Consider the following 17,068-nt stretch of genomic DNA (forward strand, 5'->3'; position numbering starts at 1 on the left):
TGTAATGCAGCATAATGTCAAAACACTGCTGTGCAAAAGTAAAGCAAAGTTAAACTAGTTATATGGCCAAAACTATCAACATTCACAATGAACATGGAGTTGAAATTGAAGGTCTAGAACAGAACTTCTTCTCTCATAAAACAGGACTCAAAGGTGTAACTCTGTCCCATCGCAACAGACTGCACCTCCCATATCACATTTTTCAATTATTCAGTCATTGTAATGGAGAAACATATCCGTAAACGTTTCATGCAGCATATTATGGCTATGTTCCTCTCTCTGCAGGTGTGTAGCAGCATCCCTTGGCAACAGCGAACCTCCTGGTAACAGCAGCATGAAAAACAAAAATCCTCAGGGAGAGTCACTGTGGGAGCTCTGAGGGGCGTGCTTGAAAGTCTTCTCAGAGCTCTGCGAGTGCTTACTATAATGCAGAAATGTGTAAGGCTGAAATAACTTTCATCAACGTGTGTGGCTTAATATGCATCTGAAATAGCTTTCAAAAGGACACAGATATCAGCCTTCAGCCTCAGGGTGTGGAGTCATCACTGTGAAGCTGTGGCATGAACACAGCCTGACGACGGGCTTTCGTGTATTTCCTAATATAAATCCTTGCGCATATTAAATAGAGAGTATTATACTTATGCAAAGGTTTCCTGCTGCTTTCAAGTTTTACTGATGCCCCTGACCTGAATTTGAAGATGAATGTCTGGCCTGCTTGTTCTCTAATTGGCCCCTGGTCGCAGATGTTTGGCCTCAGGTAATCTTTTATTCATTAACTATGTGGCTGATGACCCACTCAGCTCACCGCATTTCACTGTGTTGCGCTGAAATTTAACACAAAATACGGATGACTGAAAGTTTGGACATTGGAAAGTTTGAAAGTTGTAAGAGAAACAACGATGGCAACGGCAACCTTGATGGTGACCTAATTACTGCAATCAAATCATTTATCACATAAACTACTGACTTCAGATGTAAAATAGTTATAGACACTGTCTAGAAGCTGGAGGTGGTCCTCGTCTTGTTCTGTCTGCCGCTGGAGGAGTTCACTGGGTTAGGGTTAGGGTTTTGGTGTTGGTGTGTATTTGTGTGTCAAGTCAAGTCTTCACAGGGTGGCTTGTTTTGATTTGGGGGGGGTCACCCTGGAAATGTCACCATTCCATCGCAGTTGTTTTGATTTGCCATATCTAAATTTCTTTAGCTGCGATTTCTAGTTCGTACCTGATCTTTGCCACCTTTGTTTGCAGATACATGTTTCAAGTATTTGACTGAAACGCTTTATGCGCTTTCATTCCATAAGTCATTTCACTGTGTAATAGTGTTTGTCGTGTTTGTGGTGTAGTGTAGTATCTTTGGCTTAAAATGGCTTAAAATAAAATGACTTGTTTTGACTGAGCAACAAGTAGCTCACAAATCCTGCCTTGACTGGTTTAGTATACGGAGAGAGAGAGAGCAGAGAAAGGAGTGATACTAGAGTGTGTATCAGCAGTAGCATTAACAACAAAAGTGTTACTGGTAGTTGGAATGCCAGAACTATGATTGTCTCATCTGTGTGTGTGTGTGTGTGTGTGTGTGTGTGTGTGTGTGTGTGTGTGCGTAAAATAATGTGAAACACACTTGTGACTTTTTGTGTTGCAGGATTTTTTTGTTAAACACAGTTTTATTGTGCTGAGACAGAAGCGACTGTGTTTAGAAAATGTTGTGATCAGGCCAGTTTTTGATTTAACAACACTGGAATTATTAGTAATTATACAAGAAGCAACAGAAATTCGGAGAGAAACTGATGGGATGGGGCTACTTGAACGGGTTCAGTGCCACTGAGCCAATCAGAGTCCTGCATGAGTGAGCCTCCTCTCGCCACTAAATGCTAACATATGGCCTTTTTTTTTTTTTTTTTCTTGGTGAAGAATGTAACTGTAACTCTATAGTTACAGCCTGGGCTTATTCATCACAAAATCTGATTATTGATGTTCCAAAATAAGTCACAATTTTGCTCAAATTAAAATTGGACATAGACATTTATATTTCTTAACATGGCATTTATTGTAAACTTTACAGGGAGGAGCATCAGACTGAGGGTGAGTTGGGTGGTGACACCTGTGGCCATTTTTTCCCCCCAGTAATCATTGTATAACAGCAAAAGTACACCAGGCATCCTCCCCGTCTCCTCCTCTTCCTCTCCACGATCTCCTCCTCACCGGTGGACGGTGAGTTATAAACCTCCCTCACAGTTTTTAAATTCAGAGCCTCATTGTAGGTCAGGTCGAGTCACCGGGAGCAAGATGGTGAGTTTTATTGTTACCTGTCCCAGAGACCTTTACATTCGATAAGAAATGAGGATGTTTCTCAGTTTATTCCTTCTTTTTCATCGTCTGATGACTTTGTGATGTGCTTTTCGATTACAGACAACACACACAGACAAAGGCGAAAAGGTATGTAACCTAATCGTTTATGTTGCCTCAGACTGAGGTCACAGCTTTTTATATCATTAATCCAGCATTTGTTTTTGTTTACTTGCTCTTGTGATTTAACTATGGAGATTCCATCAGTGCCTCATCTATTTTTCTGTCCTTGCTTTTAGCACGACCAGGGCAGATTTCTCTGCTTTGATCATTTGACATTTTGGGTTGGTAATGCAAAACAGGTAAGTTATATTCATACCCCAAAATAGTTTTAGCCCATTACATTTTTGTCACAATATGGATTAGCCCAGAGCACATACTGACTTTCCCACTTTTCCCAGAGTGGAGTCTAAGGTCACTATACACCAGGAGATGGTGCTATCAGACAGTTTAAAGCCAACCGTTTGCTTTTTCTCTAAATATGTGTTCATATGGAAATAAAACATCTGCCATTATAATTGTCTTCAACAGGCTGCATCATTTTACTGCAACAAGCTTGGATTTGAGCCTTTGGCCTACCAAGGTTTGGAGACGGGCAACCGTGATGTTGTGTCCCACGCAGTCAAACAGGGCAAGGTAAAGAACCTCCAACACTGCAGGGAAAATCAGACAGCGGGAGTATGAGAAGTTTTCTTGTGCAGCAAAATAAAGAAGAGAAACAATGTTCTGTGTAAATGGAGCTGCTGTTTCAGCGCCACTGGCTGCACTGTCAATATATAACATATAGATTTGCTGTTAACGTGAGAATGTTTTCACTTTGTATTCAACAGATCATTTTTGTGTTTTCTTCTGCCCTCAACCCTGGAAACAAAGGTACGATACGTAGGGTACTGTACTTAAATATTTTAATATAACAAAACCATCTAAGAATAACATTACAGTGTTTCACAAAACATCCCTTTAGACCAAGAGTGAGCAAAAAACATTATTCATTTATATGCCTTTGTTGTATGGCAATCCATGTGGCAAATAAAAAAAAACAATTGTAAGAAGATAGTTTACAGGCCTAATAAAGGCATTAACTGTAATGCTGTTCACTGATCATGTGTTTATTTTGGGAAACTGTATTTTACCCTTTGTTTTCACATTGAGTTACTATTGTGTTTAATCCATCTTTTTTTCCCATAGATGAAATTTCACTCTTGGGAGTTCTCTGATATTTAAAGAACTTAGATAGAGAGCAATTATATAGCTAACATATCAATTAGTAACTTTTATAATTAAAGCATGCACGTTTATGCCTTACGTACATTTGATTCCTAAATGCTCTCCAGCAACACAGAGCTTCCATATTTAGCAATAAAAGCAACTGAGAAAGGAAGAATTACATCATCTGATAAATAACACAAGACATCCTTGCTCAGATCTGATAAAGTCCAGCCAGTAGATTTTGCAGTGAACTTAATCACAAAAAAGTGACTATGTTGTGCTTTTCCACAGAAATGGGAGATCATTTGGTGAAGCATGGAGATGGAGTGAAGGATGTCGCATTTGCAGTGGAGGACTGTGATCTCCTTGTGCAGGTAATGCTTCAGGTTTCATTTTGCAGGTTGTACTTGGTATCATCACATTCACTTTTAAGACTAAATTGCTGGTAATGGATCCTACAAGACGAACGTTGTTGCTTTCGATAGTCTAACATTCCTCTGCTCACAGAAAGCTCGTGAGGGGGGGGCTGTTATAATAAAGGAGCCTCACACCCTGGAAGACAAGAATGGGAAAGTCAGACTGGCTGTGCTTCAAACGGTGAGAGAAGTTATCAAGCTGAAGTCCAAGTTGAATTTGCATTCATTTTATTCAAAATTTCAGTGTAGCACAATATGCAAGGAGTTTAAAATGTCTTTGAGAAATGTCAGGATTGTAGACTAGGTTTTGTCTGCTGCAGTATGGTGACACCACGCACACGTTTGTGGAGCGGACAGGGTATACTGGGTTGTTTCTGCCGGGATTTCACCCACCTCTGTTCAAGGACCCTTTATTGGCCAAACTGTGAGTAAACATGAGTTACTCTGATCTTGTCACCACTCATCATATGATAGCGTGCCTTTTCTCATCAGGATGACATCTAGTGTTGATGTGGTTTTGTTTTTCTCTTAATCCAGCCCATGTGGAAAACTGAACTTCATTGATCACGTTGTGGGAAACCAACCAGACAATGAGATGGTTCCAGTTGTGGAATGGTATTGAACTTGGAAGGGGTCAGAAAATCTGCAACAACAAATATGGTGTTCACCGTGGTGATGGTGATAGTTAGCAGGGAGAAGGAGGAGTTTTGCATAATTCTGCCTTTGCAGCATGACTTGCAATGAGCATGACTTTGCGTTTTTTAACTCTGGACCTCAAGTGGTTCACCACATCTGGATTTTGTTTTAAAACCATCAAAGGAATTTAAACAGTAAAATGCACAAAGAGGTAGCTCTCTAACGGGCTAGCTCATTGGTTGATCATAGAAGGAGGGGTGTAACGCGATCTGGAAGTTTTCAGATGTGAAGAAATATGTCTTTCATTCTTCTCCGATTCGTGCTCCAAACACCAGTGAAAAGCGCAAACATGAAGCATTTAAAATGAGCAAATATATGGTTATTACATGTTAAGGTCACATGGTGTTCACCCGCTGTGATGTTTGTCTGTTGTCTGCAGCATTTGATCTCCAGTTTATGACCTTCCAGGTATCAGAGGAACCTCCTTTTTCACCGCTTCTGGTCAGTGGATGACAAGCAGCTTAAGACAGAGTTTAGTGCCCTGCGTTCCATTGTAGTGGCAAACTATGAGGAGACTGTGAAGATGCCCATCAATGAGCCTGCCATGGGGAAGAGAAAGTCTCAGATCCAGGCATGCTCTTCACTTTTTTAAAAACCTGTGGACTAGCCAAGCTTATTTGTACAATGGTTAAACAGCTTTCTTTATGTTTGCACTGGCAGGAGTACGTGGAGTACTATGGAGGTCCAGGGGTGCAGCATATAGCCATGAACACATCAGACATCATCACTGCAGTAAGTCTATGCAGACACTCCCCTCTGCATGTAGATGAGTTTTTAAAGCGGTGACAATAACAGTGGGACGATATTTTCAGATCCGTAACCTCAAGGAACGCGGGATGGAGTTCATGTCTGTGCCTGACACCTACTACGAGCAGCTGAGGGAGAAGCTGGAGCACTCCAAAGTCAAAATCACAGAGGACCTGAATGTCCTGCAGGTCAGACCTATGGTCGTTTTTAACAAATGTGAAGATCTGATGTTCTGTGACTCAAGCTCTTATGTTGGCATTTTTACTGACACACAGACGCTGAATATTCTGGTGGATTACGACGACAATGGCTATTTACTTCAAATCTTTACCAAGCCAGTCCAGGATCGGCCCACTGTGTTCTTGGAAGTCATTCAGAGACACAACCACCAGGTGAGGGTGCCACTGAATAAACAAACAATCTCATCTTACAGGATATCTGTTTCAAGAACTTAAATGTATGATTTGTCCACAGGGATTTGGTGCAGGAAACTTCAAGTCTCTCTTTGAAGCCATTGAGGCTGACCAGCATGCCAGAGGAAATCTGACTATCCTGACACCAAATGGAGTGTCAAAGAACATGTGATTCAAAAGTTATTATCACCTTTTACCTCAGTCAATTAATACACTGTCCATTGAAGGTCCTGTTAATTGCTTAAGATCATTAAACTGATAATGTGCTCTGTTAATGCTGATAGTGGTGGTGTGTGATAGTGAATTTACCGCATTACATCTTAAGGTTTTTTATATTTGCATGTTTTATTTCATTGGTAAGAGGAATGTCACAGCTTAACAATGACAACACAATGCTCTCTTATTATAAAATATTTACAATGCATCCAACGTTATTGATACAAGCTTGACTCAAGCAAAACACATTTTAGCTTTCATGAATGAAAACATTCAGTGAAATATCACTTATGTTACCATTTCACATTTCATTGCAACAGATGCCTTTGTCATGATGTTTGTTGTGCCCACTTTTTTCCCCTCCATGTTGGAAGAGACACCAATCAATGTGTTGGTTGCAATAAACATCAGTACAGCCAAACGCTGGGTTTTGTTGTTTATCTTGTTCCCAGTTTTAAATGTTACCAGAAGCTGAACACCTCTCCAGTCTGTGGTGTTTAGGATAGTTTATGAAAGTCATTTTTCACTGTCTCCTCTGTTGAGCTCCGGCGTTAAATTGACTGTTTGACCCAGTTCATATTGTCTGCACGTCACCTCCGACAGATGTGGCTTATGATAAAACCAGGGCACTTCCTTAGAGATTAGTTCAAAGAACCCCGGCAGCTGTCTGCTCCACACAAACAGGGAATCTTTGTATCCTCAATGGGAAACTTGTAGTCATATGTGATCTCCTCATTGATGCTTATTGGCTGCCGGGAGTATAACACTATCTTCTTCTGAGACTCCACAGTGATGATCTTAGCATAGCAGTTAGGCTGCAACAGAGAATTGAGACATTGTGAAGTTGTATTTTGTATTTTTATGACACAAATTCTAATCTTCGGAGCCCATTTAATCTCCAGTCGCAGCAGCTCTCACTCACATTGCAGCTATGGTTGATAAACCTGGCTAAGTTCCCACATTTGGTGGCATCAATGATGGTGGCCTGATCGACCCGGAACAAATAGCTGCTTCCGATGCCCTCCTCCTCGTACCTCTGCTCCCTCATGTCAGCAATGACCTAAATCAAAAGGGAACAAATTCACATATTGATAGAAGTGTTGTGTATCTCTGCCACTCTTATTTAGACTCCTGGAAAGTACCCTGAACAACAGGAGGGTCCCAGTGGGCCACTGTGCTAAAGAGTCAGGGGGAAAGTAGATTCCTTACTGTTGCTTGTCTGCAGTATTTGTTCTGAGACAACATGTCATGTCTCACCTCATGTGCTCTCTCACCTGTCTGATGATTTGGCCGACATACTCAATAACCATCTCATCTGCTGCTATAGGCTCCATGGCAAACAGCCCCCACTCGTGGATGTGACTCCTGCTGAAACAAATCCTCTTCTTTCTAAACTGATGTGAAGAAGACAGGAAGAGTTTCATATTGAACTGTTAATACAGGCTCCATCTGCAAATACAAATACAGATATGACAGTAAACCAATTATAAGCAACTATTAGATCTACTGTGTTCCAATTTAACTAAATTTGACCAAAATGGGGCATCTGGAGAGCCTGTTTATTATTATTATTATTATTATTATTTTTCTTTTTTATTCAGTGACATTATTGACTCAAGGCCTATCTAAATTGAGCCTAGTTTTTGACCTTGATGTGATCTTGCTCACTAAAGTTGTAATCAAGTTTTAAAACAAATACATGATGAGATATAATATCGTATTCTATACAATACAATATATGGTTTGGGAATGCTAGCCCGTAACAACTATCTTCATCTTCATCTTCATCCGCTTCATTCGTTTCTGGGTCACGGGGTGCTGGAGCCAATCCCAGCTCAAAGTGGGCGAGGGACGGGGTCACCATGGACAGGTCGCCCGTCCATCACAGGGCTGTGACAACTACTTCTTCTTTGGACCTATAGGGTTTCTTTTAGTTGGCGTTCCAGTTGAACTAACTTATATTTTTGTGAAAACCGTACTTACCTTTAGCTGGTTGAACTTGAGCAGGTCACTATCACAGCTGAAAGAGGACAGCAGGCGCCGTTGTTCAGCCCTGAAGTCGGATCCTGAGCGCAGCAGGGATGTCGGCTGTTGAGCTGGCATGGATGTTCCCTGCAGAAATATGTTTGTATTAAACACACGATGAAATCAATGCGAACACCGGGATCATCACACCTGATCCTCTTTGATACCTGAGTACTTGTGGATGGAAAATCAGCTGGTGTCTGCGTGCTGTTGACGTATTTCATTTTGTCCTTTTTGCTGATTTTATAAAAGCCTTCACTGCGAGCAGAGCCGGTCCTGTGTTTTGGCTGCCAGGACTTGTGCTCCTCACGCTGCTCTGTGAGGGTTTTAGTCAGTGAACAACAGTTAAGGAACTTCAACCACAGAAAAGGTTAAAGAGTACTAATCAAGTCGTTGATGTATTTTAAAATGGATGCAGGCTATGAATATGCGACAGCCTTTTGTACATAAATAAAGCCATAAAGTTATTTCAGCCATCACCACAATTTACAGCATTAAAATATTTTTTATATTTCCTAAAATATGTAACATTATGAAATATATATGTGTTCATTATCCATACCAGGGTTGCCAGGAGTCATGGTGGGCATGAAGATGATCTCACATTATGGAATTTATGCATGGCTCCTACGAAATAATCCAACCTTCATATATCCATTATTAGTTAGTTCACTTACTTACACTTACACTTGGACCTTATTGAGTTTTAAGATGAAAGGATATGGGGGTGAGGTATCCAGAGAGTTTCACTGAGCCACCCAAAGCCATTATCCTGCTCTTGCAGCCTCTCATATGTATACTGCAGCAGCCTTGCATCTTCTTCATCTAGACCCGCTTTCCAAACACTATGAAGGATTCTCCTCTCTTCATGCTGTGAACGCCACCTGTGAGGATAACTGTAGAGTGAACCAGTAATTCTTTTGCGTGATCTCTGCCGATGGTGGGTCCTCCATCTCCTCTTTAGCCTCCTCCACTGTTTTTGCCTGAGCAAGGACTTCTCCTCATCAAATAGGTCAGGCATATTCTCCAGTCCCTGCAGTGGCTTCTTTTTCAGACATGAACTGATCCATACGCTCCTCTCATCAGCAATATCAGATGTAGACTGAGAGAGGCTGCATGGAGAGGACACTATGACAGGAGAGCATTCATTGCAATCGTCATGGAACAGATGTTGTTTTTTCCGCCTGTGGACTACTGCTCTTCGGGGCAAGATAATGTCCCTTCCAGGAGTCTTTGGAGCTGCTATATAAGGATTACCGGACAGGGATGGAATAGGTAGCGGGCTGCTCAGAGATGGGCACATCACTGCACTGCCTTGTGACATTGTAATGTCCCTGCCGGGGGTTGGAGCTCTCCCAGAGCTGTGATGAAGCCATCCACCTCTCTCCTCTCTACCAGGAGTTTGAGGTCTATCCTGGTATAACATGTACGAAGCCGCTGGGAGATCAGGTGGCGCTTGAACAGGTACACTGCTTACTGGGAAGAGAGACAGGACTTCACTGGCAACATCTGAGTCCTCGCTTTCCATATCAGCCACTATGCCTTTGCCTGGTGTTTGTGGTCGTCCCACCTCCTCCACATCAGGAGATGCTGGTTTGCTTTTAATAAGAAGATCGGGGTCACTATCAACCAAGCAGCCAGTAGGAGTGAGAGGCTTCAGGTTTTCGATGGTTTCTGGAGACTCCACCATCCATTCAGAGAGCTCCATCTCAACAACAAGGTCTGGCTCCTCTGCTACACAGAGAAATAACAAGGGATTGTTACAATATAAAGACATTTTCATATCATCCATTCAATGGTTATGCTGCTTTTTCAAAAGGTTTATAATTGGTGAACTTTAAGAATCATGACACATGTTAATGTACAAGTGCAAAGTATCCTCATGACATGCTCGTCATCAGATTTCATGTCATGTACTTAATCAAATAATGATATAAACTGACATTAAATACTCCTACAGCAAGCTGGAGACATAACTTGGAATACCTAGAGGTGATGGCGGCTGTAGGTCCTGGGGTTCTCTGGGTTGGAGCCTCAGCAGGACATCCATGTCACAGATGTCTTGCTGGCCAGTAGTGTACTGGTCTGGACTGGACCAGTCCTGTATACACAGATCTAGGTGAGCACCAGGGGTCAGTGGAGCTGAAGCGATAAGGGGGGGTTCATGCTCCATTGACTCTTCATCTGATGATATCACCACACACTTGTCACTCCTGGTGTCTTCATCGTCCTCCTCCTCCTCCTCCATGTCTTCATCTTCATGACTGAGGTTAGAGTAGGACGAGTCCTCAAAGCTGTCTGAGGAGAACGAGTCAGAGGAGTCAAAGTCTGACGAGCACTCGCTTTCCCCCGAGGAGCTACTCTCTAACGATGTCTCTGCGAAGGAGGACAGAAACAGGTATGTTCATTCACAGGCATGTGAATTCTCTATTAGCTTTTAGTATTACAACTACATAACATCATGACATACCACCATCTAAGTGCACTCCATCACAACTGTGGGAGATGACCTTTTCCTCATCTACAGTGTGAGTTCGTGCCACTTTACTCTCTTCATCAGGATGAATACTGTCATCATCGTCTTCATTTGCATCTCTGTCACACTAAATTTAAGTATTTTATTAAACATCTGAGAGCTGCATCAATCAAAGGTGTTCTTTTCTATATTTTTTGTGAAAAATCCATCTTTACCAAGTTTTGAGCGGCACTGTCATCTGTCACAACCACCCCGACTTTGTCTGACTTCATATCCTTCTCTTGAACTGGGTTCTCTGCTTCTTTTCCTTCAACATCATCATCACTGTCCAGCTCATGTGGTCTTGAATGTCTGCGTTTAGGTCTCTCATATGCAGGTGTTACTGTGTCATCTGGAAAGAGAGCAACTCAGCTGATCAAAGTTTGATCTAGAATAGACAGGTGAAGAAGTTAAAGTGTAGTAGATGAGGATCAGGTACACTGAAAACACCAACCAGGATTTTCATTTGTAGAAGACAACACATTTTCTGTCTCTTTTGATGCAGCAGCGTCATTGGTTCGTTTCCTTTTTACCTGCATGACAATAAGCAATTTTACATTTTAAATATCATAGGGCTCTCAAAGGTCACATGCTGGTATGCTTCACAACACAGTCACTAGAATGGTGTACCCTGAAAGATGGTAGTGGAGGTTTCTTGCCATGGCCACTGATGTGGCCGAGGAGGTTTGTTATTTGTTTTTTCTCCTCTCCCAGAATCTCTGGTCCACTTTTCAAAAGCAGAACTTGTGTCTTAAGAGTGATACAACAATAACAGTTAACTTAGTGGCTACAAAAATGTAGTCCCATTAAAAGTGACAAAGGAGACAGAAAAAATAGCTCATTCATTAGATGCTACTGACAAAACTTACCTTTATTTTCTTCTCTTGGCAGTCCCACCAGTCTTCAAATAACTTGAATGCAACCCCTTCAATCATTCTACGTGTGATATCTTTCTTAATGATTGACTTCAATTCATCAATGAGTACTTGTAAGACTTTTTCGGCTGTGACCTTGTAAGGGTTGTCTTGCACATGTGTGTAGTCTGGTGGTGGCATAAAGGGGTTAAATCTGGGAAAGGGTGGAACAGGCCAGGGTGGTCGTGGAAGTGGTACAGGTGCCCTATCACGTTTGGGAGGACTCCCCTTATCCAAATGGCCTGGAGGTTGAATGGGTAAGGAGTATGCGTGCACAGGAGGAAGAGCAGGTGGCACCATCAAAGGTGGAGGGGGTCCCAAAAAAGTGGGTGGAGGGGGAATAGAAGGGGGAGGTGGAATCGGAGGAGGAGGAATACGGATGCTGATGTGATGACCGGGAGGGGGTATCCAGCTTGGAGGTGGGATGGGGATGGTGCCATTTGGCAGGCGCGGTGGGACAGGAGGAAGAGATGAAGGTAAGGGGGGCATGGGGAATGGAAAACAGGTGACTGGTGGATGGGTGCCAGCTGTGATGACAGTAGGCGCGACGGGGGTAAGGTGTTGAGAAGAAAATGACAAAGACTGTGGAAGAAAGGATTTGTCTGGTGTTGGTGTCTTTGCTCCAGATTGTCTCTGATGTGACTGCTCCGCATCCTCATCTGTTACATGATGCTCCTGAGTAAGATGGAAGAAATCTTATTGGCTGAATCATAACACACCTAAAATGCATTTAAATAAGTGCCATCATAACTTCTACTTTTCCGATCATCATGATGTATGTAGCAGTCTAGAAGGAATTACCTTTGCAGCTAACGACTGGAACCTTTCCATATCTTTTTCAACATGCGTGTGTGCCCTCCATTTGAAATGCGTGGAATCAGATTGAGTGGGAGATTCAGAGCTTCTTTTAAGAAACATAACAGCTTGAGTAGTTTCGTCGTCTTCATTTTCACTGAGAGAAGTTTGACTGACATGCACCTGATCGTTGTTGGATTGCTGGTTGCTGCTTGTGACAGCTCCAGAAGTTGTCACAGTGCAAACAATTGAGTCTTCTGTGAAAGGGGAGTTATGAGCTGGGCAAGGTGAGGTTGGATTGTCCTGAGAGTGCACACCAGCCCCCAAAGTCCATCTATCAAAGCATGAAAAGTCAGTTGTCCGACTGTTTACCAGCAAATTTTCAATGCGAGTGTCCAAACTCTCTACTTCTGGCCGTGGGCTGCTGGAACAGCCAGCAGCAATTGGAGACAAGTCTTTTAAGCAAGCGTGCTTGTCAAATGGTGAAGATGCTGCTCTCTGCTGGTCAGCTGTGACATTAATGCTCAGAATGCTGACAGAGTTGCATTTCAGTGGCAATGTTGTAGAAGCACCAGTGACCATGTGTCTTGACCTTTGACGGGGGGAGGCCAGGTCAAAGGAAACGTCTGACGTATTATTATTATCAGAGGATTGCTCACCATGGACCTCATGCTGATGGCTGCTAGTGTGTGTGATGTGGGTAGAGAGGGCATGTGGCGCCTGTGCCTGGCAATGTTTCAAAATTAAGCTGACATCTGACACTCCAGCAGATCTCCGGTGATACCTTGCAACTTTGCGAGGGCCGAGCTCTCGTCTCAGAGATTTGTGAACACTACAGGTGGAGGGCTCCCACTGGAAGACTGGAGTCGTCTGAAGGCTGGAGTAGCAAGAGTCTTGGGAGAGAGGAGTTGCAGACAAGCCAGGAGTGTGGGGGGTTCCCTGAGAACATGGTGTAAGCCTGAAGCTGGAAGGTGTATCCTGCCAAATACTGGAGTAGGCTGTGTCCAGAGAGAGGGGTGTAGCAACGCTGGTGGGGCTGGAGACGCTCCCCTGTCTCTGTGTGGCTGTACTTCCCTTTAAGACACATGTAACAGAGAGAAAACATGAGAACAACTGTGGAAAATTATCATTAAAAAATATTAACTTGACAGCAGAGCTTAAAACGTTTAAAAGAAAGAGAAAAAAAAAAGACAAGCAGGCTTAAAATGATTACCAGAAAACTGTCAATCAAGCTTTGAAGCGCGTGTTCGTTGCTGCCCACTGGCAACGTCCATGGAGTATACAGGCCACGTAAGAGGAGCTGGAGATATCGGCCCCTGTTTTCCCCTGGCGAAATGTACATATTCCAGTGAATAGCACATTACACAATATAAGCAATTATACTTTCATTTCATAAAAGGTAATTCCACAACAGGCATTACCTTTAGGGTCAAGCTCCACATGAATGGCATTTCCCATCACTGTCGTCTGATGGAGGTGCTGCACAGCAGCTTTTGCAGCCCGCACTGTGTCAAAGACAACCTTGGCAATTCCTAAATGCTTCTTGTTTTTAAGATTGTAAAATATTTCCACTTCTTCAATATTCCCATATTCTTTACACATATTAGTCAAGAAGTCCTCCTTTATATTGTCATTCAATCTAGAAAATGTCACTTCTTTGGGTGGAACAGGGCCAACATACCATTGATCAACCTGCGAGAAACAAGGTTAAGTATAAATAAAATATCATCATCAGGATAACCATCATGTTACTATCATGTTGTGATCAGTAGATTACCTTAAACTTCGGCACTATAAGCTCAGCCTTGTTGCATTTGCTCCACAGGCGGCAGATGCGAGGATCTCTGACAGTATCTACAGGAAACAGGCCTAAATCCTCAACCTGCTGGGATTAAAAGACCCTCCATTATATAAGGGACACATATATTATATATAAGGGGCATATAAGCTGGTTTGGCACAGTGCTAAAATGAGAAAACAACATAAAAAGTTCCTAAAATGACTGCAGGGATATTCAGACTCATACTCACGGGTATGTTATAGTGCAGTCCATCATAACGGTACACTTTGTACAGTCCTTTTGTCAGCGCAGGGTCAATAATCAACTTGCAACTGGTCCATCGCTGTCTCTCAGTAGTTAGTTCGTCGCTTTCCATTACACAGGTCAACCCCTGTGATGGAGACAAACAGCGCTGTCATTGTGCGGCTGAGGCTGCTGCATCCATCCATTAACACGCCCAGACAGGTGATGGAGGGAAGCACCTGTAAACTCTCTCCACCCGCTCCGAAACGAATGAAGCGTGTCCAAACGAGTTCAATTCCCCAAAATGTGTGCGTGTGCGTGGGGGAAACTGCTCCTTTATCTTACCTGAAACAAAGTTTGATCCTTGGCTGGAGCAACATCGTGGAAAAGCTGTTATGGTTTTCGGTGACGTCGCCCAGGTTGGATGACAGATTCATCCGCCAGAGGAGAGAGGGGAAATATAGATCCCTCTACAAGGCGTAAGAGCACCGACACCGTTTGTCCTGGAGGAGAACAGTCACTGTGTTGTGACATAACGCTATAATCTGAAATAAATAAATGAATAAACATCACACCATAGTGTTTACCCCCCATCTGACGAAAGCAACCAGAGATTTTCGGATGGTAACAGTGAGAAAACACAACGTTAATCCTAAAAGACTTCCACAGCATGGCATTTATTATCATTTATACAAATGTAACTGTCAGAGTGGTTTTGCATTAAAAGAGAAGCTTTCATCTGACTAAAGAAACAGATCGGCAGATGTTACTAGCGTCCATCCTCTTTATTCTGGAAAACAAAACGAACAGTCTGATCTTGATGTGACTGGATTGGTGTTTGAAGGTCCCATGAAGGGAAAGAATAGAGATGAATGAGGCTGTAGGCCTCAAAAAGGGCGTATGCCGTTCTTCTTTTCTTCTGTGGTCATTTGTTTATATTCTGTTTTTTGTCTCCGCACAACCCTGCACTTAGTCTTTGTCTTTGTAATCCACCTCTCCTCCATTTAATATCCAGTTTTCATGATGTTCTTTTGTATTGGTGAAAATTTTCGGAGAAGATAAACCTTTTTTTTTATCCAAAATGAAATTCTTTAGATTTCTGGAATAAATTGGCTGTTATTCTGGAGTTAAAAGATCAGCAAACCCATGATGAATGCTCCCGTCTGTGAGGAGGCCATGAAATAATAATAATCTTATTTTTAAAAGAACCTGTTATGCAGGCCATCTTTCTTCTGCTGTGTGGATAGTAGGTCTGATGGTGGAAATGGCTTTTAGATTATAGCGGCCGTATTTCAGTTACTTTCAAAGCTTTTCCTGTTCATTAAAATGCATCAGAAAGAAGCATTACAAACAAGCTGGCCCAGATGCCACTCAGATTGTGTCTAAGTGCTGTCTCTATTATTGTTATGAGCAATATGTATAATCCATCAACGCACATTAATCACACAGGACAGACCTTTGACTGTTTGACTCAGATTTAAGTAATGCAGAAGCATCTTTCTTGGTTTGTGTTACACACACTGACTACACACACACACACACACAAAAAAAACAACCCACATTTGTGTCATATGAATGAGCAAAATCACACAAAAATTGGACAAGTCTGGACAAATGAAAGCAAGTTTTTGTTTCAAATTGAAGAGCCTATGTCCACAGACAAACTGGTGTAGATCTTCAAGCACCATGCGTAACGCCCACAGTAACACCTGAAGATGATAGTGCCATGGTATGGGGATGTTGTGCAAGTGATAGAGGATATTTATTTGAAACGAATGGTATCATGAAGAAGAAACTGTATACCACTTCATCCTCCAGCATCATGCAGCTACAACTGGACCAAGGCTTGTGGATTGAAAGTTTGTTTTGCAGCAAGATAGGGACCCTACTACCCCAGGCCCTTGTCTCCCCCTTAAAAATAATTGCCTCTGTAACTATTATCTAAATATTGTTTGTGTTAACTGATTGTTCCCTCTGATGTGGATGGGCGAACAGTGAAATAAACCTGGCTCCAGGATGTTGAACCAGGGTTGAGTTCTCAAATTAAGATCTTTGGTATGAAACCATGAAACAGCACACATACAATGTCTTTCCAATATTATAATTCACTTTTGTCAATCCTGAACACTGTTACTTCTTGAAAATGTAACTATTATTCTCTCTTTTGTTTACATCTCTAGGGAGAAGAAGATGCAATGAAAGAAGAAACGAGAAAAGAAAAGGGAGAGCAGAGGACATGAAGCATCAAATATGATACAATTACTCGTAAAAAAATGAATGTGAAGCTGCATTTTAATCAAATTACAACAAACTAACGCCAATGGTATGATTCCATTTTAGGAGGACCCAATGGGTTAATGTGATCTTGGAGGTGAGAAAAGATAGAAGAAATGGTTTATAAAATCTTCTCCTGGTCTCACCGACATGAGAAAAGCAGTGAACTACTCCCTTTTGTTGTATTTTCACCAATAAAATGAAGATGAACTTGTTTAATGCTGTGTGCTGAGGACTTGTGGAGGGCACTACAGTTTCCACAATGTTCCACTTGTGTGAGAAAACACTCAAATTAAGAACTTTAATATTAAGTCAAGGGATTTGCATGCAACAACACAAACTCTCGCTCGCACAAACATAACTTTTTTGCAGTTTCACAACTTCCAACAGAGTTGAGACAAAACCTATAATTCTTAGAGACAACAAAGGAAACATTATGCAGTGTTGGGTTAACCCTAACCCCCAACCCTAGAGTAATGCTGC

The 17,068-nt window shown here is 42.1% G+C and overlaps 2 protein-coding genes across 2 annotated transcripts; one reads left to right on the plus strand and one right to left on the minus strand.

The window, feature by feature from the left end:
- The first annotated feature begins 2,176 nt into the window (after positions 1-2,176).
- On the plus strand, positions 2,177-6,454 carry LOC115048693 (4-hydroxyphenylpyruvate dioxygenase-like). Its single transcript, XM_029510386.1, has 14 exons — positions 2,177-2,285; positions 2,406-2,432; positions 2,582-2,644; positions 2,874-2,978; positions 3,173-3,215; positions 3,843-3,925; positions 4,059-4,148; positions 4,288-4,391; positions 4,505-4,582; positions 5,072-5,234; positions 5,324-5,395; positions 5,476-5,598; positions 5,686-5,802; positions 5,885-6,454. Exons 1-14 carry the CDS (start codon positions 2,283-2,285, stop codon positions 5,993-5,995), a joined length of 1,182 nt encoding a protein of 393 aa, XP_029366246.1. The 5' UTR covers positions 2,177-2,282; the 3' UTR covers positions 5,996-6,454.
- Positions 6,159-14,444, minus strand: LOC115048412 (histone-lysine N-methyltransferase SETD1B-like). Its single transcript, XM_029509859.1, has 17 exons — positions 14,319-14,444; positions 14,066-14,164; positions 13,710-13,980; positions 13,502-13,614; positions 13,125-13,362; positions 11,449-12,020; positions 11,210-11,329; positions 11,034-11,112; positions 10,756-10,931; positions 10,535-10,667; positions 10,051-10,440; positions 8,786-9,798; positions 8,232-8,417; positions 8,023-8,151; positions 7,314-7,433; positions 6,962-7,099; positions 6,159-6,854 (listed from the first exon to the last, which is right to left on the minus strand). The coding sequence occupies exons 1-17, from the start codon at positions 14,442-14,444 to the stop codon at positions 6,681-6,683; spliced, it is 4,077 nt and encodes a 1,358-aa protein (XP_029365719.1). The 3' UTR covers positions 6,159-6,680.
- Between the last annotated feature and the right edge of the window lie 2,624 nt (positions 14,445-17,068).

The sequence above is a fragment of the Echeneis naucrates genome, chromosome 9 (genome assembly GCF_900963305.1).
Source record: "Echeneis naucrates chromosome 9, fEcheNa1.1, whole genome shotgun sequence".
NCBI classification, from domain to species: domain Eukaryota; kingdom Metazoa; phylum Chordata; class Actinopteri; order Carangiformes; family Echeneidae; genus Echeneis; species Echeneis naucrates.

Excerpts from the sequence above, each read along its gene's own strand:
- LOC115048693 (XM_029510386.1), top strand. Across the intron at positions 2,433-2,581 it reads ACACAGACAAAGGCGAAAAG|CACGACCAGGGCAGATTTCT; the intron begins GTATGTAACCTA and ends CCTTGCTTTTAG. Across the intron at positions 2,979-3,172 it reads ACGCAGTCAAACAGGGCAAG|ATCATTTTTGTGTTTTCTTC; the intron begins GTAAAGAACCTC and ends TGTATTCAACAG.
- LOC115048412 (XM_029509859.1), bottom strand. The coding sequence starts at position 14,444 with ATGGAAAGCGACGAACTAACTACTGAGAGACAGCGATGGACCAGTTGC. Across the intron at positions 12,021-13,124 it reads CCAGTGGGAGCCCTCCACCT|CTGGCACCCATCCACCAGTC; the intron begins GTAGTGTTCACA and ends CTGTCATCACAG. Across the intron at positions 6,855-6,961 it reads TTATCAACCATAGCTGCAAT|CCTAACTGCTATGCTAAGAT; the intron begins GTGAGTGAGAGC and ends TCTCTGTTGCAG.